General features: G+C 65.0%; 1 protein-coding gene across 1 annotated transcript in view; it reads left to right on the top strand.

Moving 5' to 3' along the window:
- The first annotated feature begins 8,603 nt into the window (after positions 1–8,603).
- TEX29 (testis expressed 29) overlaps positions 8,604–27,602 on the top strand; it is a 48,908-nt gene continuing 29,909 nt past the window's right edge. The window contains exons 1-4 of the mRNA XM_062195556.1: positions 8,604–8,661; positions 12,692–12,802; positions 14,463–14,532; positions 15,531–15,729. Coding sequence (XP_062051540.1) covers positions 8,604–8,661; positions 12,692–12,802; positions 14,463–14,532; positions 15,531–15,729 — 438 coding nt within the window. The remainder of the gene's footprint in view (positions 8,662–12,691; positions 12,803–14,462; positions 14,533–15,530; positions 15,730–27,602) is intronic.

Raw genomic sequence — 27,602 nt, 5'->3', positions numbered from 1 at the left:
GGAAAGGAGACGGCAGGGAGACGTGGACGTCCACGCGGCTGGGCCTTCGCAGGGGTTGCTGGGAGACAGAGGACCGTTGCTTGGGTGCCGGTCGTTTGCCCAGGGCGAGGTCCTTCCTGGACGGTTAGTGGCTGCAGTGCCGCCCTGCGCCCGGGGTGGCCCAGAAAACCCCTGTCCTGCCCGGACCCCGCAGCCCAGGCCTGTGGGGCCCTCGCTGCCGGGGCCGTCGTCTTGGAAGCTTGGGCGTCGGTGGGGGGCTCGGGACGTGCTGTTGGGGATGCTCTGCCGGCCTGGCCGGTCTTCAGACGACACTGCCGCTTGCGGTTTGCGTCTTTCCCTGGCGTCCAGGGGCCGGCAGCCACGTTCCCCCAGGTGCAGCAGCGAGGCCCAGGTGGGCCGAGAGCCCGGGCCAGCCCTGTCCTGGTGTCAGCCTGGGCGTGCTGGTGATGGAGGTGTGGGAAGGACGGCCACGGGGACCCGGGACCCTGCGAGGTCTCCATGATCCCCAGGCCTGGCCGGGGTGCCCTGGGGACCGTCTCATCGCCAGCCCACAGGAGGCCAGCGCGGAAACTGGGAGATTCCATGGTGTCAGGCACGCGAGCGGTCGTCTGTGCTGTGTGCTGGTGAGGTGTCCAGCGGCTGGGCCTTGATCTTCCTGCTGTGGAGACGGGGAAGTCCCACGAGGATGGAGAAACCTGCTGTCACCCCCGAGCCCTGTCCTCACCCTGCAGGGGCCGCCAGTGCTGGGCGCGTGAGTGCGGTGGCCTGGCGTGTGCGCGTGCTTGTACACATGTACACGTGTGTGTGTGGATGCGTGTGCACGAGGCGTCTGCACCGCAGGCGTGGCCGTGTCGGGCCCTTCCGCCCTCACTTCCCCGTGGGACTGGCTCGGTGGCTCTGAGAGGGACGACTGCAGAGACGCGCTCTGAGCGCCCTTAACACGCAACTCCAGGTGGGCCGGCCTGTGGCTCGATTCGTCACCGCTTGGGACATGTGGGTCCATATTGGGCAACCAGTTCAGGTCCCGGCTGTCCTGTGAGTGCGGCTGGGAAGCCGTGGAGGATGGCCCAGGGGCCTAGGCCCCGCCACCCACGCCGGAGACCAGGGTGGAGCTCCAGGCTCCCAGCTTCAGCCTGGCCCAGCCCTGGCTGCTGGGGGCCTCGGGGGAATGAGCCGGCAGGTGGGAACGCTGTCTCTCTGCCTTTCAGATAAAATGGAAACAAATAAATGTAAAAGGCCTGTGTACGCGTGAGACCGTAGCTGCATGGTTAACTTCCAGAAACGTCCCTGTATTCTAGTTCTGAGATCCGGTTTCTGGATTCCTAGACGCTGCCTTAGGAGCCACGTCCCGGACAGTCCCGGTGCTCGGAGACGGGGACATCCCGGGTCGCTCAGAGAGTCTGAGAGGCAATGGAACTGAAAAACGCTGCTTTCGTTGCCAAAAAGTTGAAATCCTTTAGGGCTTTCAAGAGAACGTGTTTTTCATGAAGTTTTCCAAAGACCTCTCTTACGCATGATTTCAACACCTTCTGCACCAAAACCAAGTTTTAGCTCCGCGTAGGAACTCTGCACTGCCCTGTAGGCACTGCCCGAGGCGTCCTACTCTGCCGCTCGCTCGGGCTGGTGCTGTGGGCGCCTGGGGTCGGCTGTCGGGAGGGGCTGGTTGTGACCTGTGCCCTCCTTGCCTCCAGCTCTGTCCTCAGAATTACCGGTTTGCTGCGACAGACGCCAGCCCTGGGTGTGTAGCCCGGCGCTGCCCTGCCCTGCCCAGCCCAGCCCTGAGTGTGCGGCCCTGCCCGGCCCTGCCCGGCCCATCTCTGCCCCGTCCTGGGTATGCGGCCCGGCCCTGCCCTGCCCTGCCCAGCCAGTGCTTGTGCAAACGCACAGGGCTGTGTGGGCCGCCTTGCCCCCAGCTGCTGGCTCCTGGTCGCCCCAGCCCCTGGCCGTGGAGACCCCTGGATGGGTGTGACCTGGGGGTCTGCGCTGTGTACATCTCAGGCGGGAGGGGTGATGGAGTGAGCCCCAGAGGGTGTGATCTTGTGCCAAGGAGACAGGCAGCGGCCCCGAGGTCCAGCCGCCCTCTGTGTGGACGAGGCTGCGATTCAGATGCACGGTGCTTCCAGAACAATCCGCGCACAACTGCACAGCCACCCGGCAGCTCGGGTCCTCGTAAGCCCAAACACGCTCCCCCCCCCCAGCCTGCCAGCTGGCCTCCCCTTGTGGACTGCAGGGGAGAAGTGGGAGCGGGGTCTTCACTGGGGTGGCACCCGGCTGTCCGTGGCGCCTTGATCATCTAGAGCGAGGCACGGGCGGCCCACACCCCTGCTCCCGTCTGAGTCTTTGCACAAAGAGCCTCTCCCACCCCTCTCCGCTAACAGCCAGATATGAAAACACACCAGGGGCCGGCACCGTGGCTCAACAGGCTAATCCTCCACCTAGCAGCGCCGGCACACCGGGTTCTAGTCCCGGTCGGGGCGCCGGATTCTATCCCGGTTGCCCCTCTTCCAGTCCAGCTCTCTGCTGTGGCCCGGGAGGGCAGTGGAGGATGGCCCAAGTCCTCGGGCCCTGCACCTGCATGGGAGACCAGGAGAAGCACCTGGCTCCTGGCTTCGGATCAGTGTGGTACGCCGGCCGCAGCAGCCATTGGAGGGTGAACCAATGGCAAAAGGAAGGCCTTTCTCTCTGTCTCTTTGTCCACTCTGCCTGTCAATAAAAAAAGCACACACACTGGATGATTCTGTAAATGTAAAGTTAAAAACAGGAAAAACTGCACACGAAGATACCCGGGGAAGATGGAGTTGGAAGTCGATTTTGGTATAAATTACTTTGAAATCCACGCATAGCTTTTTCGTAATGCACGCTGGCTGTGAGCTTCTTGAAGACCCCCATACATAGTGGCTGACGCGTGGGTGGGCAGGGCAGGCTCTGCTTGTGAGACGAGGGTGGCTCCCTGGGGCAGCTGGTGTGTGGGGTGCACACGGACCCCCTTGGCCCAGAAGCGCTCTTCTCACCGTCTCGTGCACTTTGCCAAAGGCACTGAGCCGAGGGCACTGCCCCTGTCGGGGTGGGGGCTAGGGTCTGGTGCCCTCCCCAGCTCTGGGGTGGAGCCAGGGACCAGAAAGACTGGAATCTCACAGGTCCTCTAATGGGAGTCCTGGCAGGACATGGCTCGGTCGCAACCAGACACGAAAGGAGGCAGGGGCTACCAGTGTGTGTGTGTGTGTGTGTGTGTGTGTGTGTGTGTGAATCTCCCGTCCACCCCCAGGAAGAGCCTGGGCGAAGAGCCCCGTGGAGCTGCCGTCACGGAGCTGTGCCGTGGAGTGTCCGTGGTCAGTGCGGTGGGGGGTGGCTGTGGTTTCGAGGAGAAGACAGGAAAATCAATGCAGGATTCAGAGTCCGGGTGCATGGTAAGGAGTCACTGCAGGTGGGGAGAGACATGGGGAAGGCGGGATGGAGGGCAGCGTGGTTCCACGGGGACATGTGCCCAGGCCTGTGGCGGGGGCCCCTGGGCATGGCCCCTGGCGTGGAGCCCCCAGCTCAGGGTGGGGAATGGTCGTGCCTGACCCAGGCTCGCTGACCACCTGGGTGACCCTGGGCTGCCACACGAGACCAGAGATGGCAGCTCAGCATGTTCCGGGTGAGGGGGGCGGCCCCGATGCGGCGGGATGCTGGCCTGGGACCACGGGGACCGTCCGTGTGCTCCAAGTCGGCTCCGGGTGGCCAGAGGGCCCCTCGGGACGCCAGGAGGGCGGCGTGCCTCATGCCTGGCTCCAGTCTGCCCTGACCCTGGGGACGCTGTCTCCCGGGATGCTGCTGCTGCCCCGTCCCAGGTGTTGCTTCCGTTTGTGGCCTGGGGACAGGGGTGTTCCTCATGAGCACACCCAGCCACAGTGGACAGGGCTGGGGACTCTGAGCCGTCCACAGGTGAGTGAGGGGCGCCGGCTCTGGGCTCCAGGCAAGCTCGCGCCAGCTTACACAAGGAACACTGAACACTGGCATCCGAGGGGGTCCTGAACCCTGAGGGAGAACCGTGCACGGAGGCCGGCTGAGCTGAGGTCCCGGCCAGGTGGCCAGACGGCCAGCCCCAGGGCCCTTGGCTCCGTGGGAGGCCCTTTGGCTGGGCGGAAGCAGCAGGTGCTGGGAGGTGACCTCAGACCTGAGTCGCAGCTTTGGTCTTGGTGTCAGGGGGAGGCAGGTGTCGCTCACAGTCTGGATTCCCCTGGAAACTCCGAATGAGACTGTATCAGAGAGCTGTGTTGTCGCTGGGCCACCAGCCGCCCTGGCTACCAGACACCCTGCGTCTGGGCGAGCATCCGCCTCCCGGCTGTGGCCGGGGGAACTCCCCTGTCTCTGTCCTCCCGGGAATCGGCACCTCCTTGTGTGCACTGCTGGCCGCCTCACGCCACACACTGCCGTGTGGGCTGCAGCCACTGGCGGTTATAAACAGCGTGGCTACACCATCTGTGCAGGCAGGGGCCAGGGGTCACTCGGCCTGGCTCCTGCGGGCCAGGCACATGTGCCTACCGAGCTGGCAAAGGCTGGTGAGAGGTTGTGCAGCCCAAGTTGGCACTCTGTATGTACCTGGGGGAGCGCTGGCACACTTCCCCACCCCCCACGCTGCAGGTGCACAGTGGGTGGCACCTGGCTGGCCCCTCGGCCTGCTCACGCAGTGCCCCAGCCTCTGCCTTCACCCTGCACCTGCTGCGCTCCTGTGTGCCTGTGTCCAGAGCGCCCCCTTCTGGCACGGTGGATTGGGGGCCGCCCCATGACCTCAGGATGTCCGCGAATGCCCCACTTCTAAGTGAGGTCACGTTCTGAGGTACAGGGCTTGGGACATCGACCTGTCTTCTCGGGGGAGTGGGGGACCACTGAACCTGTGGCAGTGTTGGGCCTTGTGCATTTTGTCCTGGTCCATGGCACAAGGAGTGGCCGATGCCACTGCTCTGTCATGGCTGAATAGAGGAAGTGGGGCCATCGTAAACCTCGCGGCCAGGCTGAAAGCGTGGAGCACACAGTGGGCGCATGCGGCGTCACCGCCCCCAGCCCCGTGCACCTGCCACCTGCCCGGAAGGAGCCCACAGCTGTGCAACGGCTTCCCCGTGCTTTCTAGGGTGGATTTCCAATGCTTCCTGGATGAGTCTGGAATTCCAGTGGGAGGGTGAGGGCCAGGGAGTGGGCAGCTGGACGCAGTTCCAGGAAAACCATCTGGACAGCGGTGGGTGGACTCAGCGAGGAGGAGCTCCCGGAGTGTCTCCCGGCGCTGGTCACCTGGGTGCTGCCATGGCAGCCGCTGATTCCGCCCCGCCTCAGACGCACGTGTAATTGATTTTATCTATGAGCTAGGGTGCTTGGCGTGGTCCATCCGAGAGGGAGTTGGTGAGCGGCATTCCTCTGAACAAGGCGACCCTGGAGTCAGGAGCCGGGGGCTGCACAGCTCGGGGGAGGTGAGCCACCAGGGGCGCATGTGGTGGTGTGGGCTCCGCCGACGTCCAGTGCTATGGCAAGCGATGGCAGGTGCACATGGCTCAGGAGGGTCGCTGGGAAAGCAGACCCGAGCCCAAACCATCGTGTGGGTGCCCAGGGGCTGGTGGAATCACTGCCTTTGCCTCCAGCCCGCCCGGCTCTCTGGCTCTGGGGTTTCCTTGCGCTTTGTCCTCCAATTGTCATACCAGGCACTGAGGGTTGCAAGGACCGCTGGGACGTGGGCACTGTCGGTCCACAGTGCTGGCTGTGACACTGTGTCCTTACAGGGGATGACGCTGGGCCCCAGAGGTCAGGTCAGCTGCTGGCCCAGCCTCCTGGCCATGAGCAGGAGTGCCGGGGTCCCCAGGGACCCTGTGCTCCACCCCAGAAGCACGATGTCCCGGCCTCTCTGCTGACCCCTGTTCCTGACACCCCCGTCTCCCGCCTCCCACCACGCCTTCGGGGCTGGCAGCCTTCTCTTGTCTTCAGCCCTTCTGTTCTCGCTCCATGGCTTCTGTGGGGCTGTGGCCCCAGGTTCCCGTACTGAAGCAGTGAGGGGCCCCGTGGGAGGTGCGGCTTGGAAGAGGAGGCCGGAGGAGTGAGCTGGTTCCTGCAGGAGCTGTAGTAAGAGCCGGGTGGCCGGCACCGTGGCTTAACAGGCTAATCCTCCGCCTTGCGGCGCCGGCACACCGGGTTCTAGTCCCGGTTGGGGCGCCGGATTCTATCCCAGTTGCCCCTCTTCCAGGCCAGCTCTCTGCTATGGCCCGGGAAGGCAGTGGAGGATGGCCCAAGTCCTTGGGCCCTGCACCCGCATGGGAGACCAGGAGAAGCACCTGGCTCCTGGCTTCGGATCAGCGTGATGCGCCGGCCGCAGCGGCCATTGGAGGGTGAACCAACGGCAAAAAGGAAGACCTTTCTCTCTGTCTCTCTCTCTCTCTCACTATCCACTCTGCCTGTCAAAATAAATAAATAAATAAATAAATAAAAGTTAAAAAACCACTGAAGAATTGATAAGCATTAAAAAAAAAAAAAAAAAAAAAAGATCCGGGCTCCTCCCTGCGCTAAGACCTCCAGTCTCGCCCGGTGCTGACTCCGCCTCTCACACGCCCACCGGGGCCACACAGCCTTGTATCCTAGGACAGTGTTGTGTCCTGACCGCAGAACCTGGAGCGACGAGGCGTCGGTCCCCCATCCACTGCACCAGACGCGGGGCCCTGGCGCTCCCGGCTGTTCCAGCTGGAGTAGGACTTGTCTCCCCCAGGCCTAAGGCTCTGATGTCTTCCGTGCTCGCCTAGCAGCCTGAGAGAGGAGGCTGGGTCTGAAGGTCTGAGGATGGCGGCGGGGAGGTGGGGCAGGTGCGAGGTCTTGGGCGGGGGGAGGGTGGCTCTCGGGTTGGGGAGGGCTCCTGATGGCGCTCAGGTTCTCCCAGCTGCACGTTCCACTTCCCGGCTCGCCGTGCGATGCTTCCTCCACGCCCACATGGATGCCCACCCGTGGGGCCGCCCCATGAACCGTGACCTCCTCCCAGGAGCGCCTCCCGGGGACTCCTTAAGGTAATGGAAGGCGGCCTGATGTCCCTGCTGTCCTCACAGCTCCATTCCTTGACTGCCCCCGCCCCTGCCGGCCCTGGGACAGCTTGGCGCTGACTGCAGCCGCACACGCCCGGGGTCATGGCCTGGACCTGGTCCTCACCCCACGCCCAGGGCCCCACGCCGACTGCCGCTGTGCCAGCTCGCTGTGTCCGGCTGTGCATTGCCAGCTCCGCAGCCCGGAGGGACTTGGCACTTCCTCGCCTCTCCTGCCCCACGGACGTCACCCCTCCCCACTGTCCGTCAGTGCGGCCACCCTCCCCTGGTCGACTCAGGTGCTCCTGCCCCTTGTCTCAGCGTCCTGCAGATGTGACAGTGACAGCCACGAGGGCCGGCCTCGCCTCACAGCTGTGCCTCTGAGCAGGGCGTCCGAGAGCTCGGCTGGTGGCTGCACCCTTGCCCCTCCCAGCCACGCCGACCCTGTCCCCTCCTCTGCTTCCTCACTGTCCGGCTGGCACCCGGGTCACCCCACGTGGTGCCAGCTCAGCCTCCACACGGCCTCTCAGCTCGTGCGGCCAGCTCGTCCCCTCGGGTCTCTGCTCTGCCCCCTGCCGCCGGCTTCCAGACCAGCTACCGCCCAGCGCAGCCCTCAGCCGGGGATGGGACTGGACGACCCGTCCACCTGGCACGCGCGCTCGGACATCCGTGTCCCCCTGCAGCACACAGCCCCAGCCTCCTGGCCGTCGGGCTCACTGCCGGCTCAGCACCTTCTCTCTCTCCCCCCACGCCCGTCTGTGAGCCAGCCAGCCACCCCCCGCACAACAGACAGCAAGCTGGCTGCTGGCCCCTGCTCCTGGCTGCCCCGGCCTTGCCCTGGACTGTGCCGGGGGTTCCTCCGCGCAGCCACAGTGGTGCTGGCAAGCGTGACTCCTCCCGAAACCCCTTGCGGCTCCCCGCTGTGCTCGAGCAGAGGCCCAAGTCTGCGCATGCCCACTGGGTTGCTGCCTCCTCACTCAGGCACCATGGGCCTCCTCTGCCAGCCCAGCCCCCGGCACCCACTGCCCCGCAGCCTGGGACACGCCTCCCCCACGCATGACCCGCCCCCTGCTCCCCGGCCGACTCCCGGCCTCAGCTTTCTCCCACACCTGCCGGCTGGGCCCCAGGCTTGTCTGCTGTGGCCCCTGCCCTGTTCTGTTCACCATCCCCTCCCAGGGGCGGCTGGAGAAACGGCACAGAGATTCGGAGGCCGAGGCCTGAAGGCAGCTGGCCCTTGGGGACTCGGGCTGGGAGGGCCTCTCCCGCAGCCCTCTGTGACGTCACGTGACCTCACGGGGCTGTGTGACGTCACAGCAGGCAGGGCCCTGGCACTGCTGCGCTGGCCCTGAGCCGTGCTGGGGCTGGCAGGAGGTGGCCAGTCTCTGGTTTTATCAGACTTGTTCCCTGCTTGGGATTCGACTGAGAGGGAGAGCCAGCCGGGCAGCAGATGGGCAGGTGGGCTGGAGGGCGGGAGGGGGCGCCCTGGCCGGGCCCACCCTTGGCCGTGCCCGCAGACCTGCACACCCGTGTTTGTTTTCCAGATCCGCCTAGCCAGGGCCACTCTCAGCCGCCGCGATGAGGTACGCCCCGGAGATCAAGAAGTCACCGCCGCACCTGCTCAAGAAGTTTGCAGGTGACTGGCGACACCGTGGGGCGGGGGGGGGGGCGGGGGCAGCAGGTGCAGGAACCCCAGCACTGGAGAGCTTCGCTGTCTTTCTCAGAAGCGGCCGAGCACCAAGGCTGACTTCGCTTCTCTCCCGGGGGGGTGGGGGTGGGGTGGGAAGGGGGGCAGAGCCTCTTCCCAGTCGCCTTCTCCGCCTGAAGGGGGGATGGTTCTCAGTGGGGACGCTGCCCCTGCCCCCACTGTGGGCTCCAGGGAACTGTGGGAAACAGGATGTCTTCCCAGTCCAAGGGGTGGGAAGGTTATCAGTCCTCAGGCACGTACAGTGCCGGCTCTGACGCGCACAGGCACCTGCTGCTTGGGAACCCCTCGCTCCTGTGCACGGGGCCCCCTCGCAAGGCAGCAGGTGCCTTCCTGGGCTCAAGACCCCCAGGGGGACGTCTGTGCTCCGGCTCCAGAGCACACAGGATGGGGCTGGGACGAGGGGTACCCGAGGAGCCGCAGAGAGGGCCTGGTCCCCGTGGGGTGGCCAGTAGCCGTGGCAGATGCGGGGAGAGAGCTCATTGTCAGAGCCTTGGGGGCAGCCCCCTTGTGGGCCCCGCCTCGGGGCTGGGAGCACGGGGGGCTGTCAGCAGGTGGCCGCGGCCCTGGGGTCCTGGGCTGGGATGGAGGGAACTGCCGCCCAGCTCTGGGATGGCGAGTCGGGGTTGCAGGGGGCTGGCCCAGGGTGAGCAGGCACAGGGGCGTGGGCCAGGGCGAGGAGAGCGTCTCGGGTGCATCTGGTGAGCCAGGGCCCTGCCTGAGCTGCCTCCTGGTTCTGATCTCTGGTGCTCCCGCGTGCTGCCCATTTGGGGCCATGCGTCTGGTCGGGTGGCTAACGCGCAGCGGGATGGAGCTGGCGGAGCTGCCCCAGGCTGTAGCCGCTCCGTGTTGCCTCACTGAGCGGACACAGCTGGGCTGAGGGCTGGCTCACACGTGTTTGTGCTGTCAGGGGCCTGGGTCGCCGGGGTGGGGCAGAGCCCAGCCAGCGCCTGGGGGCCCTGTGCCCGTGGGTCCAGACCCTCACCTGTCCCCGGTGCCGTCCATCCTCACGAGGGTCCGCGGAGGCTGAAGGGCTCCGGCAGGTGCCGGCTTGGCCAGGTTCCCTGCCTGGGCTCCGGCCTCTGTGTCGCACATGGGTGCAGCCCCATCCTAGCCCTCTGCACCCCTGCCCGCCCTGGTGGCACCTCTGTGCTCGTGCCAGTGGGAGGTGGACAGGTGAGGGAGTGACAGACAGGAGCCCCTGGAAAAGAGCCGGGTGTGGCGGGGGCCTCTGCTGTGGCCGGCCAGGGCCACGGCGTGTGTCTGGGGCGTCAGCCTGTTGGCCCTCACCAGTCCCTTGTCGGCTGGGGGATCCCAGACTGGTGCCGGCTCCCTGGTGAGGGTCCGTGTGTGTGAAAGTGCCTGGCCCGGCCGCCAGGATCCTTGTCAGGGCTTGTGGGGAGGACGGGGCCTGCTCCTCTCAGCCCATGCCCCTGCGCTGGGGCGGTGCCGGGCAGTACGCCCTCCGCACGCTCTGTCCCCAGCTCCCGAGTCCCCGCCCTGGGGCCTCCCAGGCCCGAATTTCAGGGTCGAAAGCCAACTCCAGACTTAAAAGTGGCCGCCACGGGGCTTGCACGTGTGTGTGAGCACCTCCTGAGCCATGTGAACATTGCACACATGGGTAAGCCCCTCACAAGTCTGCCATGAGCCTGGGGTAAAACCCCAGCATGCCACGAGCCTCGTGTGTGAGCCCCACCAAGCCTGTCGCCAGCCTGGCGCACGTGTGGGAACCCTCCCTGGACTGCCGGGTGCGTGGCCTCAGCCCTGGACTGCCTGGTGCGTGGCCTCGGCCCCCACAGCGGCGGTGGCCCCCTTTCCTCCACCGCCTGCTCCCCCCACCTTTCTCTCTGTCCCCATTGCTCCAGAGCTGGGCAGGGCGTGGGGGAGAGGCCCCCTGACCCCAGTGCCAGATGCATGTTGGGTTTCAGGAGTTTTATGTGGTTCCTGACACCCAAGAGGCTCGTGGGCCGGGGCTGTGGGCAGCAGGGAGCGGGGAGCCAGGCGGGGGCCGTGAGGCCAGCAGTGTCTGTGGCTGCGTGACTCTGGCTTTGCGGTGCCCCAGGCCACAGCTGGGAGCTCTTAGGCGCGTTTGCTGGAGTGCGCCTGCTCCGGGAACCCCCGGCGAGGGCTCCTTTCCCGCGGTGACGGTGTGCTCAGAGCGCCCGAGCTCACACAGGCCGGGTGCCGTCCTCAGAACCCCGTGACGCGGTCACAATGCCGCAGCGGAACCCTGGGGCCGGCCATTCTGGGGAGTGCGCAGGCCAGGGTGCGGCCTGTGGGTGCCTCTCCCGTCCCGTCCTACGGAGCTGTCCCTGTGGGGAGGTTGGACCCGGGAACCCTGGCATAGCCGAGCGCCGACCCCTTCGATGGGAGGAGGCGTGCTGGCCGCCCCTTCCACGCGGTGGCCCCTAAAAACCACGCAAGGTGGGCGAGTCCGGGCGGGGGCGGGGCCTCCCTCTGCCTGGGGGTGCGATGCCGCGGAGTGGGACTTGACCTCTCTTTGTCGTCTCTGCTCCTGCACGTGTGTCCTGAGCAGATACAGAGGGAGGTAAGGAGACGCGGCTCTGGAGGGGGGGGGGTGCGGGGATGCCACCGCCGTGCGGCTCTGCCACCCCCGCTCTCAGCCTTACCGGCCCCCTCGCTCGGGTGCCTGCTGCCCACGAAGGGCTCAGCGCCTGCAGCCGAGAAGGGACTAGGCCATTGAACTTGGCCCCCAGACGGCCCCCGGCCTCCCCCTCCTGTCTTCCACGGAGCTGGGCCGAGCCTGCGGTCTCCCCCTCTGCTCGGGAGGCGGCAGAACCAGCGTCACACCTGGGGTCATTTGAGTCCCACGTTCACAACCCCGAAGCAACGCCCAGGCACACGGACAGTTCCTGTGCTGCACACCGAGTGGGAACTGGGCCCACGGCACAACCTGCGAGCGGCCCCGGCCCAGCCCCCGGCTCCCTGCAGTGTGGTGGCCGGGCGGTGCCCCTACCCAGTCACCGGGGACCCTACCTCGCTCTGGGTGATGAGCCCCGGGGGTTTTGTTAGAGATTTAATTCAGGTTCACAGCCAGTGTGACCAGAAGCATGGGAGCTCTGCGTGTCCCCACGGGGTTCGTGTGAGCTCCGTGTGTCCCCATGGGGTCCATGGGAGCTCCGTGTGTCCCCACGGGGTCCGTGGGAGCTCCGTGTGTCCCCACGGGGTCTGTGGGAGCTCCGTGTGTTCCGTGGGGTCTGTGGGAGCTCTGTGTGTCCCCATGGGGTCTGTGTGAGCCCCGCATGTCCTGTGGGGTCTGTGGGAGTTCCATGTATCCTGCGGGGTCTGTATTAGCTCCATATGTCTCCTTGGTGTCCGTGGGAGCTCTGTGTGTCCCGCAGGGTCTGTGAGAGTTCCACATGTCCCATGGGTCCATGGGAGTTGTGTGTGTCCCGCAGGGTCTGTGGGAGCTCCGCGTGTCCCCTGGGGTCTGTGGGAGCTCCATATGTCTCTGTCCCTTGGTGTCCGTGGGAGCTCTGTGTGTCCCGCTGGGTCCGTGGGAGTTCCACGTGTCCCATGGGGACCATGTGAGCTCCGCGTGTCCTGCGGGGTCTGTGGGAGCTCCTTGTGTTCCTTTGGGGTCTGTGGGAGCTCCTTGTGTTCCTGTGGGGTCTGTGGGAGCTCCGTGTGTCCCGCGGTGTCCATGGGAGCTCCGTGTGTCCTGCGGGGTCTGTGGGAGCTCCATGTGTTCCGCGGGGTCTGGGGGAGCTCCGCGTGTCCCCATGGGGTCCGTGGGAGCTCCATGTGTCCTGCGGGGTCTGTGGGAGCTCCGCATGTCCTGCAGGGTCTGTGGGAGCTCCGCGTGTCCCCATGGGGTCCGTGGGAGCTCCGTGTGTCCTGCGGGGTCTGTGGGAGCTCCGCGTGTCCTGCAGGGTCCGTGGGAGCTCCGCGTGTCGCGCAGGCCCTGTGGGACACGAGCTCCGTGTGTCTGTCCCCGCAGTGTGCGACATCCCCCTGTATGACATCTGTGACTACAATGTGTCCAGGGACCGCTGCAAGGAGCTGGGCTGCTGCTTTTACAAAGGCGTCTGCTACGAGAAGGCGGTCCCCGGTGAGCACCGCGCACGGGCGGGCAGAAGCTGGGCGTGGGTGTCACCCCGAGGGCCTGGGCACGTGCCAAGCCGTCCCAGGGCCCGCAGACCTGCCGCGGAGGGGCGCTGCTGGCCCTGGCTGAGCCACCAGGACAGGGCTGGCATGCAGCCAAGGACTCTGCGGACGACTGAGGGACTCGGGCCCCAGGATCCCGAGTGCACCCCAGTCCCTCCAGCCTGGGGGCATCATGGGGTGGGGGAGGGCAGTAGGGCCCGGCAGAGCCTGGCGGCGGGGGCTGGAGCGCAGCTGCCCCTCCGTGTGTGTCCCTGGTGCCCATGGCCCAGGGGCTCCTGTGTCTCCCCAGCCAGGCTGCGGCCCTCACGGACAGGGCCCCCGACCGCTCGTCCTCAGCCTCTCCCGTGCCGGTCAGGCGGCCCCGTGGCTGGGAGCGCTGCCTCGCGCGGGGCTGCTGGCGCTGCCTGGCTGAGCTCTCTGCTGTGACATCCTCCGGGCCGGGCAGCGGGCCCTCGTTTGGGGCCCCCGCTCTGCGCACCTCTCGCTGGGGATGGCGAGGGAGGCCTGGCGCTGGGCGGGTCGTGCGAGGCATGGGTGTTAGTGCTCTCTGCACGTAATTCCATGTTACGGAAACCTCTCAGCAGCTCCGTGAATGGCTGGCTTGGCGCGCACGTCGCGCTGCGGCATGATCTGTGTCATTAAGGAGGTGAACGTGGGGAATTAGCCTGGGGCCTTCCAGGAGTCGCGGGTTCGGGGGCGGGGGTGGCGAGACATGCCTGCCTTCTTCCGTCCTGACCGGGGCTCGTCCCGAGAGCTTGACTTCAGCTTGCTGAGACGGCTCCAACACCCCCACTCGGGAACTTACCCAGACGGTCCTTAAAGAAACAATGCTCTCCTTCCACGGCTGCGCCATGTGGGGTTTGTGAGCCGTGGTTGTAACGCGTGGGCCCCCCCAGACGCCGAGAATCAGAGCTGCCCTAACGATGGGAGTGTGGCAGGCATGCCGACGGTCGAGGGCATTCACTGAGCACGCGTCGGCACTCACACGTGGTCCTGAACGCACACGCTCACCAGCTCCGTGCCGGGGAACGCCTCACCCCAGACCTCAGCGGCTCAAAGGAGCGACCCCGCTTAGCCGGGGGTGGGGGGCAGCTTGCGAGTCTCAGGGCCCTGCAGTCCGGTGTCCCCCCGGAGGCCGCGGCCCCAGGCGCTGGACCGCAGCTTGGTGTGGACACAGGAGGCCGTGGCTTGGCTTGAGTGCCCTGGGGACTCGGCCCCGTCTTCCTCGGGGCAGGAAGTCCAAGGAGCGGCAGGCGGACGCTGCGGGCGTCCTAACCCGGCCGGGGTGGCTTCTGCCCCCACGTGAAGGCTCTGGGACCGGGGGAGGAGGAGTCCGGGAGCCCGGCTGCAGGGCCTTGGGTGGGTGGGGCAGAGCAAGCCCATGGGGCCCTGAGGGACCCAGCGCCAGGTTTGCAGAGAGCGCCTCTCTCCAGGGCGTGCCCCTCCCAGTCCCTGGCCCCTGGGTGACTTGGGAGTGTCAAGTGTTCCCGGAGATGGCCAACCCTGGGGTGGCGGGCACGCGCCTGTCCCCACAGGGCTGCCCTGTTCTCACTTCTGAGCCGGCCTGGTCCTCGGGACCGCGACCCAGTGAGCCCGTCTTTCAGTCTATGTCCAGGTGTTCTCCGCCCTGATCGTCATCATCGCCGGGGCCTTCATCATCACCATCATTTACAGGTGGGTCCTGGGCGGGTCAAGGGCAGGTGTGTGTGTGTGTGTGGGGGGCTCCTCTGCACCCTGGGAGCCCTGCACTCCCTACAGCACTGCTTGCAAAGTCCCAGTGCTGGGACCACTTAGTGCGCATGAAGTCCCAGTGCTGGGACTCCCGGGGTCCCCACGGGCACGGCAGGGCCAGGGACCGTGGCTGCCCTGTCCTGTCCCGCGGTGACTGACGCCAGCACCAAGGAGGACCCACAGCCCACAGGGCGGGGGGAGTTGGGCCCAGCCGAAGCCCTGGTTGTCCCCGGAGCCCAGCCACATTCTGTGCGCAGGGCTGCGTGAGTGTATGTGGCTGGCGCAGGGCCACAGCCCCCACCCCGTGACACGCGTGCCCTCTGGAGAGAGTGACCGACTGTGGCTGCCGCTCAGGGCTGCCTGCTCCCTGCTTTTGTCTTTGGGAGTCGGGAGGCCACAGACAACACTGTTTGGAGTGGACGTAAGAAAGTAAGATGAGAACCACCCCCCCCCCCACCCCATCTTATTTTATTTATTGGAATGGCAGAGTTACAGAGGGGAGGGGAGAGAGAAGTCTTCCATCTGCTGGTTCACTCACCAAGTGGCCGCAACAGCCAGATGGGGGACAGGCTGAAGCCATGCAGGTCTCCCACGTCAGTGGCAGGGGCTCAAGCACGTGGGCCGTCTTCCACTGCTTTCCCAGGCACATTAGTGGGGAGCTGGATCGGAAGTGGAGCAGCCATTAGCGGGGAGCTGGATCGGAAGTGGAGCAGCCGGGACTCAACCTGGCGCCCACAGGGGATGCTGGTGTTGCGGGCGGCAGCTTAGCCCGTCACACCACAGTGCTGGCCCTGAAATGGGAGCTCCTAGGCACAGCATCAACCTAGAAAGATGTGTGCGTGTCCCAGAAGCCATCTCTGGAGAGCCGCCCCCGAGCACGGGGCCCCAGGGTTGTCCGACTGCAGCTTCCCGGGCCGTGATGAAGTCTCTCCGCCCATCAGAGTGGTTCAGGAGAGCAGGAGGGAGAAGAAAGCTTCCGCGGAAGTCACGCTGACGTCCGAGTCCAGCGAGAAGCCCGAGCCGCCCCCCTCCGTCAGCGAAGTGGAGGCCCCGCCCGTGAGCGATGAGCCCTCCAAGAAGAGCGAGGAAGGAGGTATGGAGAGGCCCCGGCCTTCCTCCCTCCGGCCCCCTGACCTGCAGGTGCCCAGCAGCCCCCAGGGACCTCCCGAGCAGAGCCAGGACTGTGGCTTCCGCTTGGGCTCCCTGGGGAGGGCTCTGCTCTCCGGCTGGGGCAGACCTTGTACACGGGACCAGTTGTTCTTGGCGGGGGGTGGTGGTGGTGGTGCAGGGCTGTGCTGCGCTTGGAGCCCCGCCTCCCTGCTCCAGGGCCTTTGGGAGTGACAGAACCCGGGAGAGCGAGCATGAGATAGCCCAGCAGCGTCTGGGAAACCAGGGGTCCAGTGTGGCACTGCCGGGCGACCCCACGGGGACCCGGGTGGCCTGGCCCTAGCCTGTCTCTGTGGGCCCTTCCTGGGGGGTGGCAGTTGGCCTTGTCCAGGGGCCACAGTGTGGGGAGCGACGGTTCTGAGCAGACAACCCACCACGATGGGTTCCCAGAGCCCAAGGTCCTCTCCCAAGGTCACTGCAAACTCCATTTGGGGAAAAATATGTTTTTTCTTCTTTTTTTCCTTTGCTTAGCTACCTTTACGATCTCAGAAGCCGAAGAGACTGAGGAGTGAGGTGCGGGCTGCTGGGAGCCCCCAACCCTGGGACCGCCCGCCGTTAGGGGATGTGAGCGAGTGACTCCCACGAGAAGAAAATAAATGTATTTTGAAATTGCTTCTCACCGCCCGGCTCCTCGGCTGATGTGTCTCTCGGGTGAGCACGGGGTCTCCAGCCTTGCGTGGTGCTCTCAGCACTGCTGTCGACCCTGCGGCTGCTGGCGTGATGGCACCTGCGCCCCCTGCTTCTCTGGGAACGGTTCCACCTGCCCAGCCAGGCTCTCAGCCTCCCGGCACCCAGCCTTGGTGAGCCCTGGCCAGGAGCAGTGGGCAGCGTCACACCCCTCACCCCAGGTCCTCCAGCGCTGTCTCCTGGGGGCCAGCGAGAGCTCCCGTGCGTGTACACCACCTACGGGAGCACCACCGGGGTCACCGGGTCTTATTCCCTCAGAGCTGTGGATTCTCCGGGGGGCGAGGCTCCCGTGCCCACACCTGGAGGCTCCCACACAAGCCAGCAGGGCAGGTGGACCACACGCCCCCCAACAAGGGAAGCCCCTCACTTGTTTTCCAGTTGGAACTCCGAGGGCCGGGGCGGGGTCTGCTCTGGGGGTCTCACAGGTGTCTCGCTGCCCCTCACCTGGCCCTGGGCTGGCCTAGGCGTTGGCGCTGGGTTCATAGGGGCAGGGGCAGCGTCCCAGGCTCCCACTCCTCACAGTCCCCACACAACAACTCCGTCTGTGGCTGTGGCCTCACACACCAAGGGTGGGGCAGGCCTCTGGGGACTTCTGCTCTCGTGGGGTTTGGTGCAAGGCTGTGGGCTGTGACCGCCTCGGAGGTGGGGAGGGGGCACCCTGAGGAGCCTTCGTCTTCACCATCAGCCCCAGCCGGGGAAGAGCACCATCAGCTGGGCCCTTCTGAGACGGGCAGGTGGGGAGCCCTGGACGCAACACTGGAGGCTCCTGGGCCGGCTTGGGGTGCACCTGCTGCCTCCCTGGAGCACAGCTGTGGGGGCTCTCAGCACCTGGCCCTGGAGGCCGGGGGCCCTTGCAGTCCTGGGCTGAGCCCTGCCATTCTGGCTGGCCTTTGGCTCTACCCCAGACACAGATGCCGGAGGGTGGAGGCAGGGACACTGCGGTGAGCTGCCCGGGGTGGGGGCCGGGGGGCAGGCAGGGGCAGAGCTGCGTAGGAGGCTGAGCCAGGGAGGCTCCTGGTGGTGGCTGCTGTGGCACTGGGACCCGGTGGTCACCTTGCAGCCGAGTGACACGGAGCACGTTCAGCTACCTGTGTGGTGCTTGCTGCAGCCCGGGGCAAGCTCCTGGGGTCATCCGTTGAGACCCCATCCCCCATATGCCCTCTGCCCTGAGCTCTGAGGGCTGCCCAGGCCAGTGCCTAGGATGGGTGGGGGCGTGGTGTCCTTCCACTCAGGTGGTCCTGTGCCCATGGTGTTGGACGTGGGGGTGCCCAGGGCTGGGGAGAGCCTGCCGTCCCCCGGAATTGCCTTTGACTGAGCGGGTGCAGGCGTCCAGGTGGGGCACCAGCAGGGACGAGGGACAGCCACGCTGTCGGCTGGGTCCCCAGGACACAGAGCCCAGGCTGGTGTGAATGGAGAGGTGGAGGGAGGCAGGACCACGTGAACAGGTGTCAGGAGTGGAGGGACAAGAGGAGACTGGCAGGACGTGGATCTGAGAGGCCCCACCCAAGGGGAGCCCTGGGCAGTAGTGGCACGGTCCTGGCACCTGCTGCATCAGCCAGTGGCCGGGGCTGCCCAGGGAAGGCCACGGCCTCCATGGGACCCCTGCAGGGGACCCTGGGCACCCACAGCCAGAAGTGTGCAGTGTCCTGTGTCCCTTGAAGCCAAGCGGAAGCTGCTTTCCAAAAGGAAGACTTACCCTGGACGTCGGTGGCCTGGGCGTGGTCACCGGCCGGCCTGGCTCGTTCGTTGCTGGGCCTCAGGCCCCAGGTGGCTCCACTGGCCCTGGAGAGCCCAGCAGGAGCTGGGTGGGCGATGGCAAATGTGTGCCCTGGGGCAGGGCCTTGGGTGACAGAGGCTCTCTGGGGGTCAGGGAAAGCAGCAGGGTGTGGGTAGCCGGGAGATGCCCTCTCCCCAGTGTGACAGGCCTGGAGGGAAACCGAGGCCGGGCGAGAATTTCCTGTCTCTGAGCTGTCTCTGGGTTCAGACTCGGAACGTTGCTCACGCCGGCCACTGCCTGGGTCCCGGGCCCTCGGGCTGGGACTGGGCCCGCCTCAGCAGCACCGGTGGGGCTCCAGCCCACCCAGCAGACGTGGGGCTTCCCCGTCCCTGTGAGGGCAGGTCGGGTCCCACAGTGTCTGTCCCCCTGCTGTGGCTCTGACTTGCTGGGTCAGAGGCTCCTCTCTCTCGGGGCCGAGGTGGCCATCTCTGGGACACAGGGCTCAGAGCTGCCATGCCGAGGGCTGGCTTTGCCCTGGAGCTCAGACAAGCACAGCACCCAGGCTCTGCTGCAGGCCTGGGAGTCTACCGTCCCAGGACGGCAGTCTGGTGGGGGAGGGTTCAGGAGCCCGGCTGAGCGTGCGGGACACAGCCGGCGACCTGTGCGCACACAAGGGCGAGCTGGACGCTGGGGCGGGTCCAGAGCGCTTGAGTCGGTTACAGCCATGCGGACTGCCTCTGCTTCCCCCGTGGCCGTCCTTGGGCGCGGCACTTGCACACCGGGTCTGCTCTGTGGCTGCACACCGGCTGGGACTGCCGAGGTCCCAGCAAGAGAGGAGACGGCGTCTGCAGAACCAGCAGCTTTGCCGCCAGCACCGCTCACGCTGTACGGCGGTGAGACACGGACGCTGGCGACAGTCACTCTGTAGTGTCAAAAGCTCGGTTAGGAAGCATTCTCAAAAAATCGCACAGCGAGGACGTATTGCTGGGACGGCCACAGCGCGAGGGCCCTGGTCTCTGCATGGATCCGAAAGCTGGGGAGCAAACGGCCGGTCACCCCACCAAACGCCTTCTGTGCTCACACGCCACTGAGGGCGCCGGGCCCACCTGGAGCCACGTGCCCTGGAGATGGACCCCAAGGAGGCCCCCACCCTCTCCTGGCCAGGAAGGTGGCGGAGCCTGAGGGCCTGCAGCTGACTCAGCAGGGATGCACCTGTGAAGTGGGCGGAGCCGGGAGGGCGGGGCGAGGGGCGGAGCCTCGGCGGCCTACTTTGGGTGAGGGAGGCAGGGCAGCAGGGGTCTGCTGGGCGGGGACTCCAGGAGAGCCTAGGGCAGCAGCAGCACCTGCCACTCAAATGCACCCCCGCATGGCCGGCCTGCCGGGCCCCTGGGACCCCATTGAGCTTCGGGACCTGCACGGTGTGTGGTGCACCGAGCCCCTCCCCCAGGTGCGTCTTGCGGCGCGTGTTGCACCGTCTGGTGCGCCCTGCTCACCGGGGCCGCTGCCCCAGTGCTGCCGGCTGCATGGACCAAAGCAGGACGCTGTCCTGAGTGTGAGGAGGTGCCAGGAAAACCCGGCAGCTGGCCAGGGATGCGCCGGGGCCGACGGCTTCCCGTCTTCCTTACGGCTGCCTTGCGAAGTGTCTCCCACACTGGGAGCTGGACGTGGCCGCCCCCAGCTGACCTGAGTCAAGGAGCCCTGCTGATCGCACCTGCAATTGTCCTCACCTGGCCAGCCTGGCGCGCTCCAACACCTGTCCTGGGGAAGCAGGTGAGTGACGTGAGCGGCAGGCATCGCCCGTGTACCAGGTGGCTGTGTGGGGGGGTCGCTGGTCTCTGTTGCGGCATCACTGACACACACCGGAGCACGCGCACATGACACCTGGCCGGGAGCTGGTTTGCAGAGCAGTCCTTGGTGAGAGTCTCACCGCAATCCAGCCCAGACACCCACACCTCTCACCCCAGAAGTTCGCCGGGGCCCCGACCCCGGCACCCCCGGCCTGCTCGCCGCCCCGCAGCCAGCCTGCATCCTCCCTGGGTGGGTGGACTGCGACGGGAGCTGCCCTCTCTCTCCGACGTCTCCCGCCAGCAGGTGCGTTCTGGAGCGCACCTTGCCGGCGTGTTGCCCAGTGGCTGCTTCCTCTCTGGGAAGGTCACCATCACCGTGCGCGCGCTCACCTGCTGGCTGACGCGGGGTTATTAACAGCAGGTGAGGCTGGCGTGAGCAGGGTGATGGGCGTGGCCCGGCCTCCCCAGGTGTCAGCACTCAGGACTGGAGTGACTGGCCGCGCGGCAGGTGTGTCCGAACCTCCCTAGCAAACAGCGGCCGGGTTTCCATCTCCTCTCCCCGCGGCAGTGCCCGAGCGGCCTTCCTCCCTGCCAGGACTTGGCGCGGCCGTCTTGGACGCCAGCTCTCCGCAGGCGTGCGTTCGCCACACGCTGTGGCTTTCACTCGCAGGTGAGTGGCCTGCAGCAGGTGACTGGCTGCACCTGTGCCTTTGCGGGCGACGGGCGACCTCAGATCTGTGCCCATCGTTTCAGTGGGTGCTTCCCTAACCGAGCCTTTAGCTTTCTCCTGGTAGAAGTCTTGTTTGTTTCTCCCAGAGAAGCGTTTTGTATATACTTTCTTCTAGAATGTTCTCTGTGTTTGGAGCCCCTTATCGGAGTCTTTCCCAGAGAGGTTCCCAATCTGGATATAATGGGGCCCAGGAGAACCCAAAAGGTTTACAGAAAATTGAACTTGAAGCCCAATTTTGGTGGGGAAATTGGAATCCATGCAGAGGTTTTTCATGATGTTTCATTTTCCACGAGCTTTTGAAGACCTCTTGTACAGCGGTTTTCAGTTTTGTGGACCGCGGGGCTGGCGTCGTGGCACAGAGGGCTAAGCTGTCTCTTGCCGCACGGCAGCCCACATCCGAGCACGGGTTCAAGTCCTGGCTGCCCACATCCGAGCGCGGGCTCAAGTCCTGGCTGCCCACATCCCAGCGCGGGCTCAAGTCCTGGCTGCCCACATCCCAGCGCGGGCTCAAGTCCTGGCTGCCCACATCCCAGCGCGGGCTCAAGTCCTGGCTGCTCACATCTGAGCGTCAGTGGCTATCTGGCTGTTCTGGAACCTTCTTCACCAAGTTGCCTGGTGCCTGGGCTGAGAGTCGGTCAGCCACCCATGGGTCCAGCTCAGACTTCCTGCCTTGTTTCTTGGAGTTTATCCACTCTCTGCAGCCCGCACTCTCCTCGCGGCTTCCTGGGCTTGGCGGGTCCTGGTGATCATTGTTTCAGGGCACCTGTGGCCACTCATTGTTCTTGCGTCACAACGTGAAGTCCAGAACGCACGTGGAGCTGAGATTCCCGTGACGTTTGCAGCGAAGGCTGTGCCTCGCACGCGAGCTGGGGTAAATGGTTGGCTCACTTGGTGAACACCATACGTGCCCCAGTGCCGAGGGCCACGCTGACCGGTCTCAGCCACGTTGTGGATTTCGGCACACGTGTCTTGCACACCTGTTCACCCATAGAGCTTTGTAGTCTTAGTGCTCTTAGAAATTGTGCTTTTTCAAAAGGGATATTTGTTTATTTGGAAGGCAGAGTGATAGGGAGGGAGGGAGGGAAGGAGGAGGGGGGATCTTCTCCCACCTGTTCACTCCTGAGGTGCTGCGGGACCGGGGCTGTCCGGGCCAGAGCCAGGAGCTCCATCTGGGTCTCTCACGGGGCTGGCAGGGACCAAAGCATCCGAGGCATCGCCTGCTGGCTCCCAGGCACGTCAGCGGGGATCTAGATCAGAAGTGGAGCAGCCCGGACTTGAACTGTGACGTGGAATTGTGGGAGCCCTCGCTGGTGGCCTTAACCCACCCACCTCAAAGTTGTACTTCTTTTTTTTTTTTTTTTTTTTGACAGGCAGAGTGGACAGTGAGAGAGAGAGAGAGACAGAGAGAAAGGTCTTCCTTTTGCCGTTGGTTCACCCTCCAATGGCCGCCGCGGAAGGCGCGCTGCTGCCGGTGCACCGCGCTGATCCGAAGGCAGGAGCCAGGTGCTTCTCCTGGTCTCCCATGGGGTGCAGGGCCCAAGCACTTGGGCCATCCTCCACTGCACTCCCTGGCCACAGCAGAGAGCTGGCCTGGAAGAGGGGCAACCGGGACAGGATCGGTGCCCCAACCGGGACTAGAACCCGGTGTGCCGGCGCCGCAAGGCAGAGGATTAGCCTAGTGAGCCGTGGCGCCGGCCAAAGTTGTACTTCTAAAACTTCAGTTTCTGTTGCCAGTTGACAAGGCTACTTCAAACCTTTCATGGGAAATGGAATTGACGGGTGCAAAAATGTCGAGACGCGTGCCTGCTTTGTGAACACTGTGTGTTCGGCACGGACTCACGGAGGACCCAGCGTGTAGAAATACACTCGGCTTTGTGTGCTGGTCTCGAACTCGTGACCTTGTTCAACTTCTTCCGCGGTAGAGTCTCTGGGTCTTCTGCAGAGGTGGCCATCTGGGGCGGACAGTGGGCAGCACCCTGATTTCCGCACCCCCCTGAGCTGACTCGTGGGCCGGGGCGGCTGCCTGTGCCGTGCACCTGCTCTGGGGGCGTGCGTCCCAGGGCGGGGCGGTTTCTCCCTCTTCCAGTTTGCCGAGTGTTCGCATCCGAAATGAACGTTGGGATTCAGTCGCTTTCCCCGTCTTGGTGGAGGTGACTCTGCGGCTGTGTGTTCAGTTTGCTGGTCGGGTGGACGCACACTGATCTTCAAACACAGCCAACCTTGAGTTTCTCTGGGAGAAGTCGACCGTGGGCCGCTTGAGTCTCCCTCATGGCCTGGAGAGGCCTCGGCCTTCTCCATCCCTCCCTGTTCGAGTCCTTCCCGTGGCCCTGTGCCCCTCCCACTCTGGCCCAGCCAGGGCCTCTGCACCTCCTCCCCTGCTTGGGAAATGCTGCCCCAGACGCCCTTGTGGCTGCGTCCCAGCCTCGTGCTCCCGACGCCGCCCGCCCTGGCCTGCTCCTCCTCCCCACTCACTTGCCCGTTTGCATGCCCGACAGCTCGTGCATTCACGTGGCTCCGCTCCCGCTCTGTCCCTCCAGGCACCAGCCCCGCCGTGAAGGTGTCGACTGTGCCCGCCGCCCACGGGTGGTTCACTTTGGCAAGGAGGAGGATCCTGGGTCATGTATGGACTCGACCCGTGGGCCCAGCTCCCTCCTGCGGGTGGGCGGACACCCCGGCCATGCCCAGGACTCCTGGCTGCCCCTCCACGGGCCACTCTGGGTGACGTTGTGCCCCACGCCCTGGCCCATGGCTGCGTTTATACGCAACACGCGTGTGCATGGGCAAACTGTTGTACTCTCCAGCTCTGGTCATGGATTAGAGAAACGCTTCTGTGCAGTGCGTCGTGGTCGTCCTTAGGCAAAGAGTGGCATCGATCTCTAAGCGGGGCTGCTGCCCCTCAGCTTGGGCGCGGAGATGGGGCTGAAAGCCTTGGTGACCCAGATAAAAGGGCGCAGCGGCGGGCCCAGCATCAGAACGCGGAGGGCAGAGGAAGGACTCGGTCAACGTGCAGACAGAGAGAATCCGCCTGAACCGGAACCAAGTAATACCTAAAGTCTCAGGGCTGGCGCTGTGGCGTAGCGGGTAAGGCCTCCACCTGCCATCCGGCATCCCTTATGGGCACCGGTTCGAGTGCCGGCTGCTCCACTTCCCATCCACGTCCTTGCTTATGTTCCCGGCACGGCCGCGTGGACACAGGCTGGGGCCGAGTTCTGGTTTTCATGGCTGCCCCCTCCCAAGTCCTTTAGTTGTTTTCCATCAACAGTGGGAGCTTCAGCAGGACGCTGGACTGCCCGCGGTAACTCCGGCGCCTTCATCACCCTGCGTCTTGTCTCGTGTGTTTCCGTTCACTCTGATCCGATTCTGCAGGGGGAAGGCTCTGCACACTTGCCACCACTGTACCCATGACTTCTGAGCCGTCTGCATACTGATGGGGCTGATAAAGGTAAAAGATTGTAGAAGACCCAGATGGGCGGCCGGGCACCTCCCGGGCAGGCCCTTTTGCCCCGTGGCTTTTTTCTTCCAGGGCCGCTAGACTGTATCTTCACTCCTAGGGAGAGGGAGATCTGGGCTCTAGTTCTTGTTACTCTCTCCTTCGCACCTTGTAACCACGGACACGCGTGTCCTCGCCTGCTCGTGTGAGGTGCTGAGCTCCGCCCTGGCACCGAGCGCGGCCGTCTCGCCTGTCCTGGGTGCTGAGCTGGGTTCCACCCTGACCTGCACACAGGTCGGCCCCGGTCAACTTCGTTCCTGTTTTCTGAGATTCGTTTATTGGAAAGAGTTACACACACAGAGAGAGAGAGACAGATCTTCCAACCACTGGTTCACTCTCCACATGGCTGCAGTGGCCAGAGCTGGGCCACACCAAAACCAGGAGCCAGGATCTTCATCCGGGTCTCTCATGCATGGCAGGTGCCCAAGGACTTGGGCCATCTTCTGCCGCTTCCCTAGGCTCATTGGCAGGACCATAGGTGGAGCTGCCGGGATTCAAACCGGCAACCATATGGGACGCCAGCATTGCAGACTGTGGCTTAACCGCTGCACCACGACGCCAGCCGCCCGCCTAAGGGGGTAGATGTTTCAGTTTCCAGAATCATTCTCAAGTATCCAGAATAAGTGGACCTCTCAGGCAAACACTGCATGCAGAAAACTGCTCTAGGTATTTCTCTAACCAAGCTTTCACCTTGCACACTAAGAGCTGCAAAGTGCGGGAAAAGCACGTTTGTTCATCCCCCAAAGTTGGGTGTGAGATCCCACTGGGTAAGAGGAGCTGCAGCGTCGCGCCGTGGGGGCGGACGCTCGGGACACCCCTCTGCTGGGTGGACACGGAGCTAATGAGGGAAGCCTGCAGCCTCCCTGGCAGTGGGCGGGGCTGAGTGGGAGGCTGGGGCGCCCAGCGCCCGGCGGACAGACTGGGCACCTGGGCGGGATGGCCGTGGCCGAGAGGCTCCGTGCACAGCACGGCTGCCCGCAGCCGGACTCCCCGGTGAGCTCTGCCAGGCTTTGGCAGAGGGAAGTGGCTGGGTGTTTCCATGGCAGCGCCATGGCTCCCACACCGGGCTTCACCGGGCTCCACTGGGTCTCCCCTGGGGCCGGCAGCTGCAGTGTTGGAAGTGTCAAGCAGTGGCTCGTGTCCCACGTGGGGGCCCGAAGCCACCAGGGACTATAACCTCGGGAAGAATGGAGGCTGTGGAGGGGGCGGGGCTTGGGCAGTACTACCCGGGGACGGCGTGCGGGTGGCTCGACCCCGAGTGGGAGGTCAGCTCGGTCACCCTGGTGTGCCCCTCTGGAACGGGAACCCCAGCGACTGGTGGGTCAGGACTGGACAGCAGCGCTGGCCACTGGCCGGGGGAGAGCCTCGGCAAAATGGCGAGAGTGGGGACACAGCAGCATGAGGCGCTCGGTGGGAGAGGGCTTCCCCCCTTCAGACGTTTCCCTCATGTTAAAGCACTGGATTTTCTGATCAGTTTGAATGATTCCTAGGCTACACTGATGTGAACAAGTTTATATTCAGTTGGCAGTGGGGGAGGTGGAGTGAGTGAGACAGGTGGTGATGGACAGGCCCAAGTTCAGGTGAAAAGCGTGCCTTTTGGAACTCATATCCTGGGGAAGAAGACGGAAACCAGAGATTCTCGAGTCCGACCGGAGCGGCTGTGGGAGGCGTGGGTGAGACAGTGCTGGCTTGGGCACAGCCAGCAGGCGACACCCACGTCCGGCAGGGCCCCCACTGCTGTCCTGGGAGGCTGCCCTGGGATATGGCCCCCGAGCACCCCAGATGCCCTGAGAGCTGATTCCCCACCTCCGGTGAGGTCTCGCGGCCCAGGGAAGCGGCTTCCTGTGACTGGGAGTGGCCCCAGCGATCCTGGCTCACGACCTGACGCTCCGTCCATGACCCATGGACCCCGAGGATTCCTCCTGGAGCCTTTGTTGCGCGCTCGCACACGCACACACACACGGACCACCATCTCTGCCTCTCTCTGGGGTCCCCTGTGGGGAGAGAGGCCGCGTGTCCTGTGGGGGGGGGTCACAGGGGAGGGGCCGTGGCCCCTGCGGGGAGAGTGGCCGCGTGTCCTGTGCGGGTCACAGGGGAGGGGCCGCATGTCCTGTGCGGGTCACAGGGGAGGGGCCGCATGTCCTGTGCTGGTCACAGGGGAGGGGCCGCATGTCCTGTGCGGGTCACAGGGGAGGGCCTGCGTCCCATCTCTGCCTCTCTCTGGGGTCCCCTGTGGGGAGAGTGGCCGCGTGTCCTGTGGGGGGGGGGGTCACAGGGGAGGGGCCGTGGCCCCTGCGGGGAGAGTGGCCGTGTGTCCTGTGGGGGGGTCACAGGGGAGGGCCTGCGTCCCATCTCTGCCTCTCTCAGGTTCAATGCCTCTCGGCAGCTCCATCGCTGCCTCTCTCTGGGGTCCGATGCCTCACGGCAGCTCCATTGCTGCCCCTGACTCGGCACTGGGGGTGTGGGACTTGACAGTGCACAAACATCCTGGGTACACTCCCCGTCCACGCCGTCCGTGGCTCATGTGTCCAGGCCTCTGTGGACGCAGGCTTTGCCGTGGGGTGCCGCGGGCTGTGTGATCAGTTAAGGCGCTGTCGACTCCGATGCTCACATCCCCTGCGTCTGGGTGGAGGCGGGCCCTGCAGCACCTGTGTCCGCGGGCAGGAAGTTGCCATTCCTGGAGAGCTCACCGCTTTCTGACCAACGCCACCATCTGGGGTTGTGGCCCCACCCACCCCTGCCCGGGAGGAGCCCGGCTCCTGGTGCTGGGGCCTCCTTTATTCCCAAGCTGGAGACCCCAGCTCTGGCCAGGAGGCCGTGAGAGGACGGGTGGCTCCTCCCTCGCTCCCCGGGAGAGGCGGCCGCCTTTGTCCTGGGCGCTCCGGCCTCCCCCGGCCCGGCGGCCCTGGCTGCTCCCCAGGCCCCTTTCTTTCTGGTTGATTTTCTGTGAAGACTCCGCTTATCTACGAGGCTTCAAATTAATCCCCAAATGTTGCTTTATCAAAACCTTTGTTGGAGCGGCTCCGCTGATTACAGACGCACCTCGCTTCTCCCCGGCCTGTTAAAGGGCCGATCACCATGACAACCGCATTACAGAAAATTGCTGTCTCCTTAACATACCCTTCAGAAAAAGGGCATTGGCACTCACATTTTCCCAGCCACGGCAGCCGCGTAAGCCGAGCTGGGAACCGGGTCACCACGCACCGCTCTGCCCGTGATGCCGTCAGGTGATTCTAGAAAACTCTGCCGGGATGAGATGCTGGGAGCAGGACCAGGTGGGGGCTGCAGCCCGCGTGCACCTGTGCTTGTCAATCAGGGAACAGACCCGGCTTCGGCTCCCTAGGCTGTGGGTCCCACGCTATCCTTGGTCCCAGTGTGCGTGGACACTGGTGCTGGGGACCCTGGGGCTGCCCTAGAGCTGCCTGTGGCCAGGCG

This window comes from Lepus europaeus, chromosome 6, assembly GCF_033115175.1.
Source record: "Lepus europaeus isolate LE1 chromosome 6, mLepTim1.pri, whole genome shotgun sequence".
Classification (NCBI taxonomy): Eukaryota; Metazoa; Chordata; class Mammalia; order Lagomorpha; family Leporidae; genus Lepus; species Lepus europaeus.
Note: the sequence above shows the minus strand (reverse complement) of the source record. Positions and strands in the feature narration are given on the sequence as shown.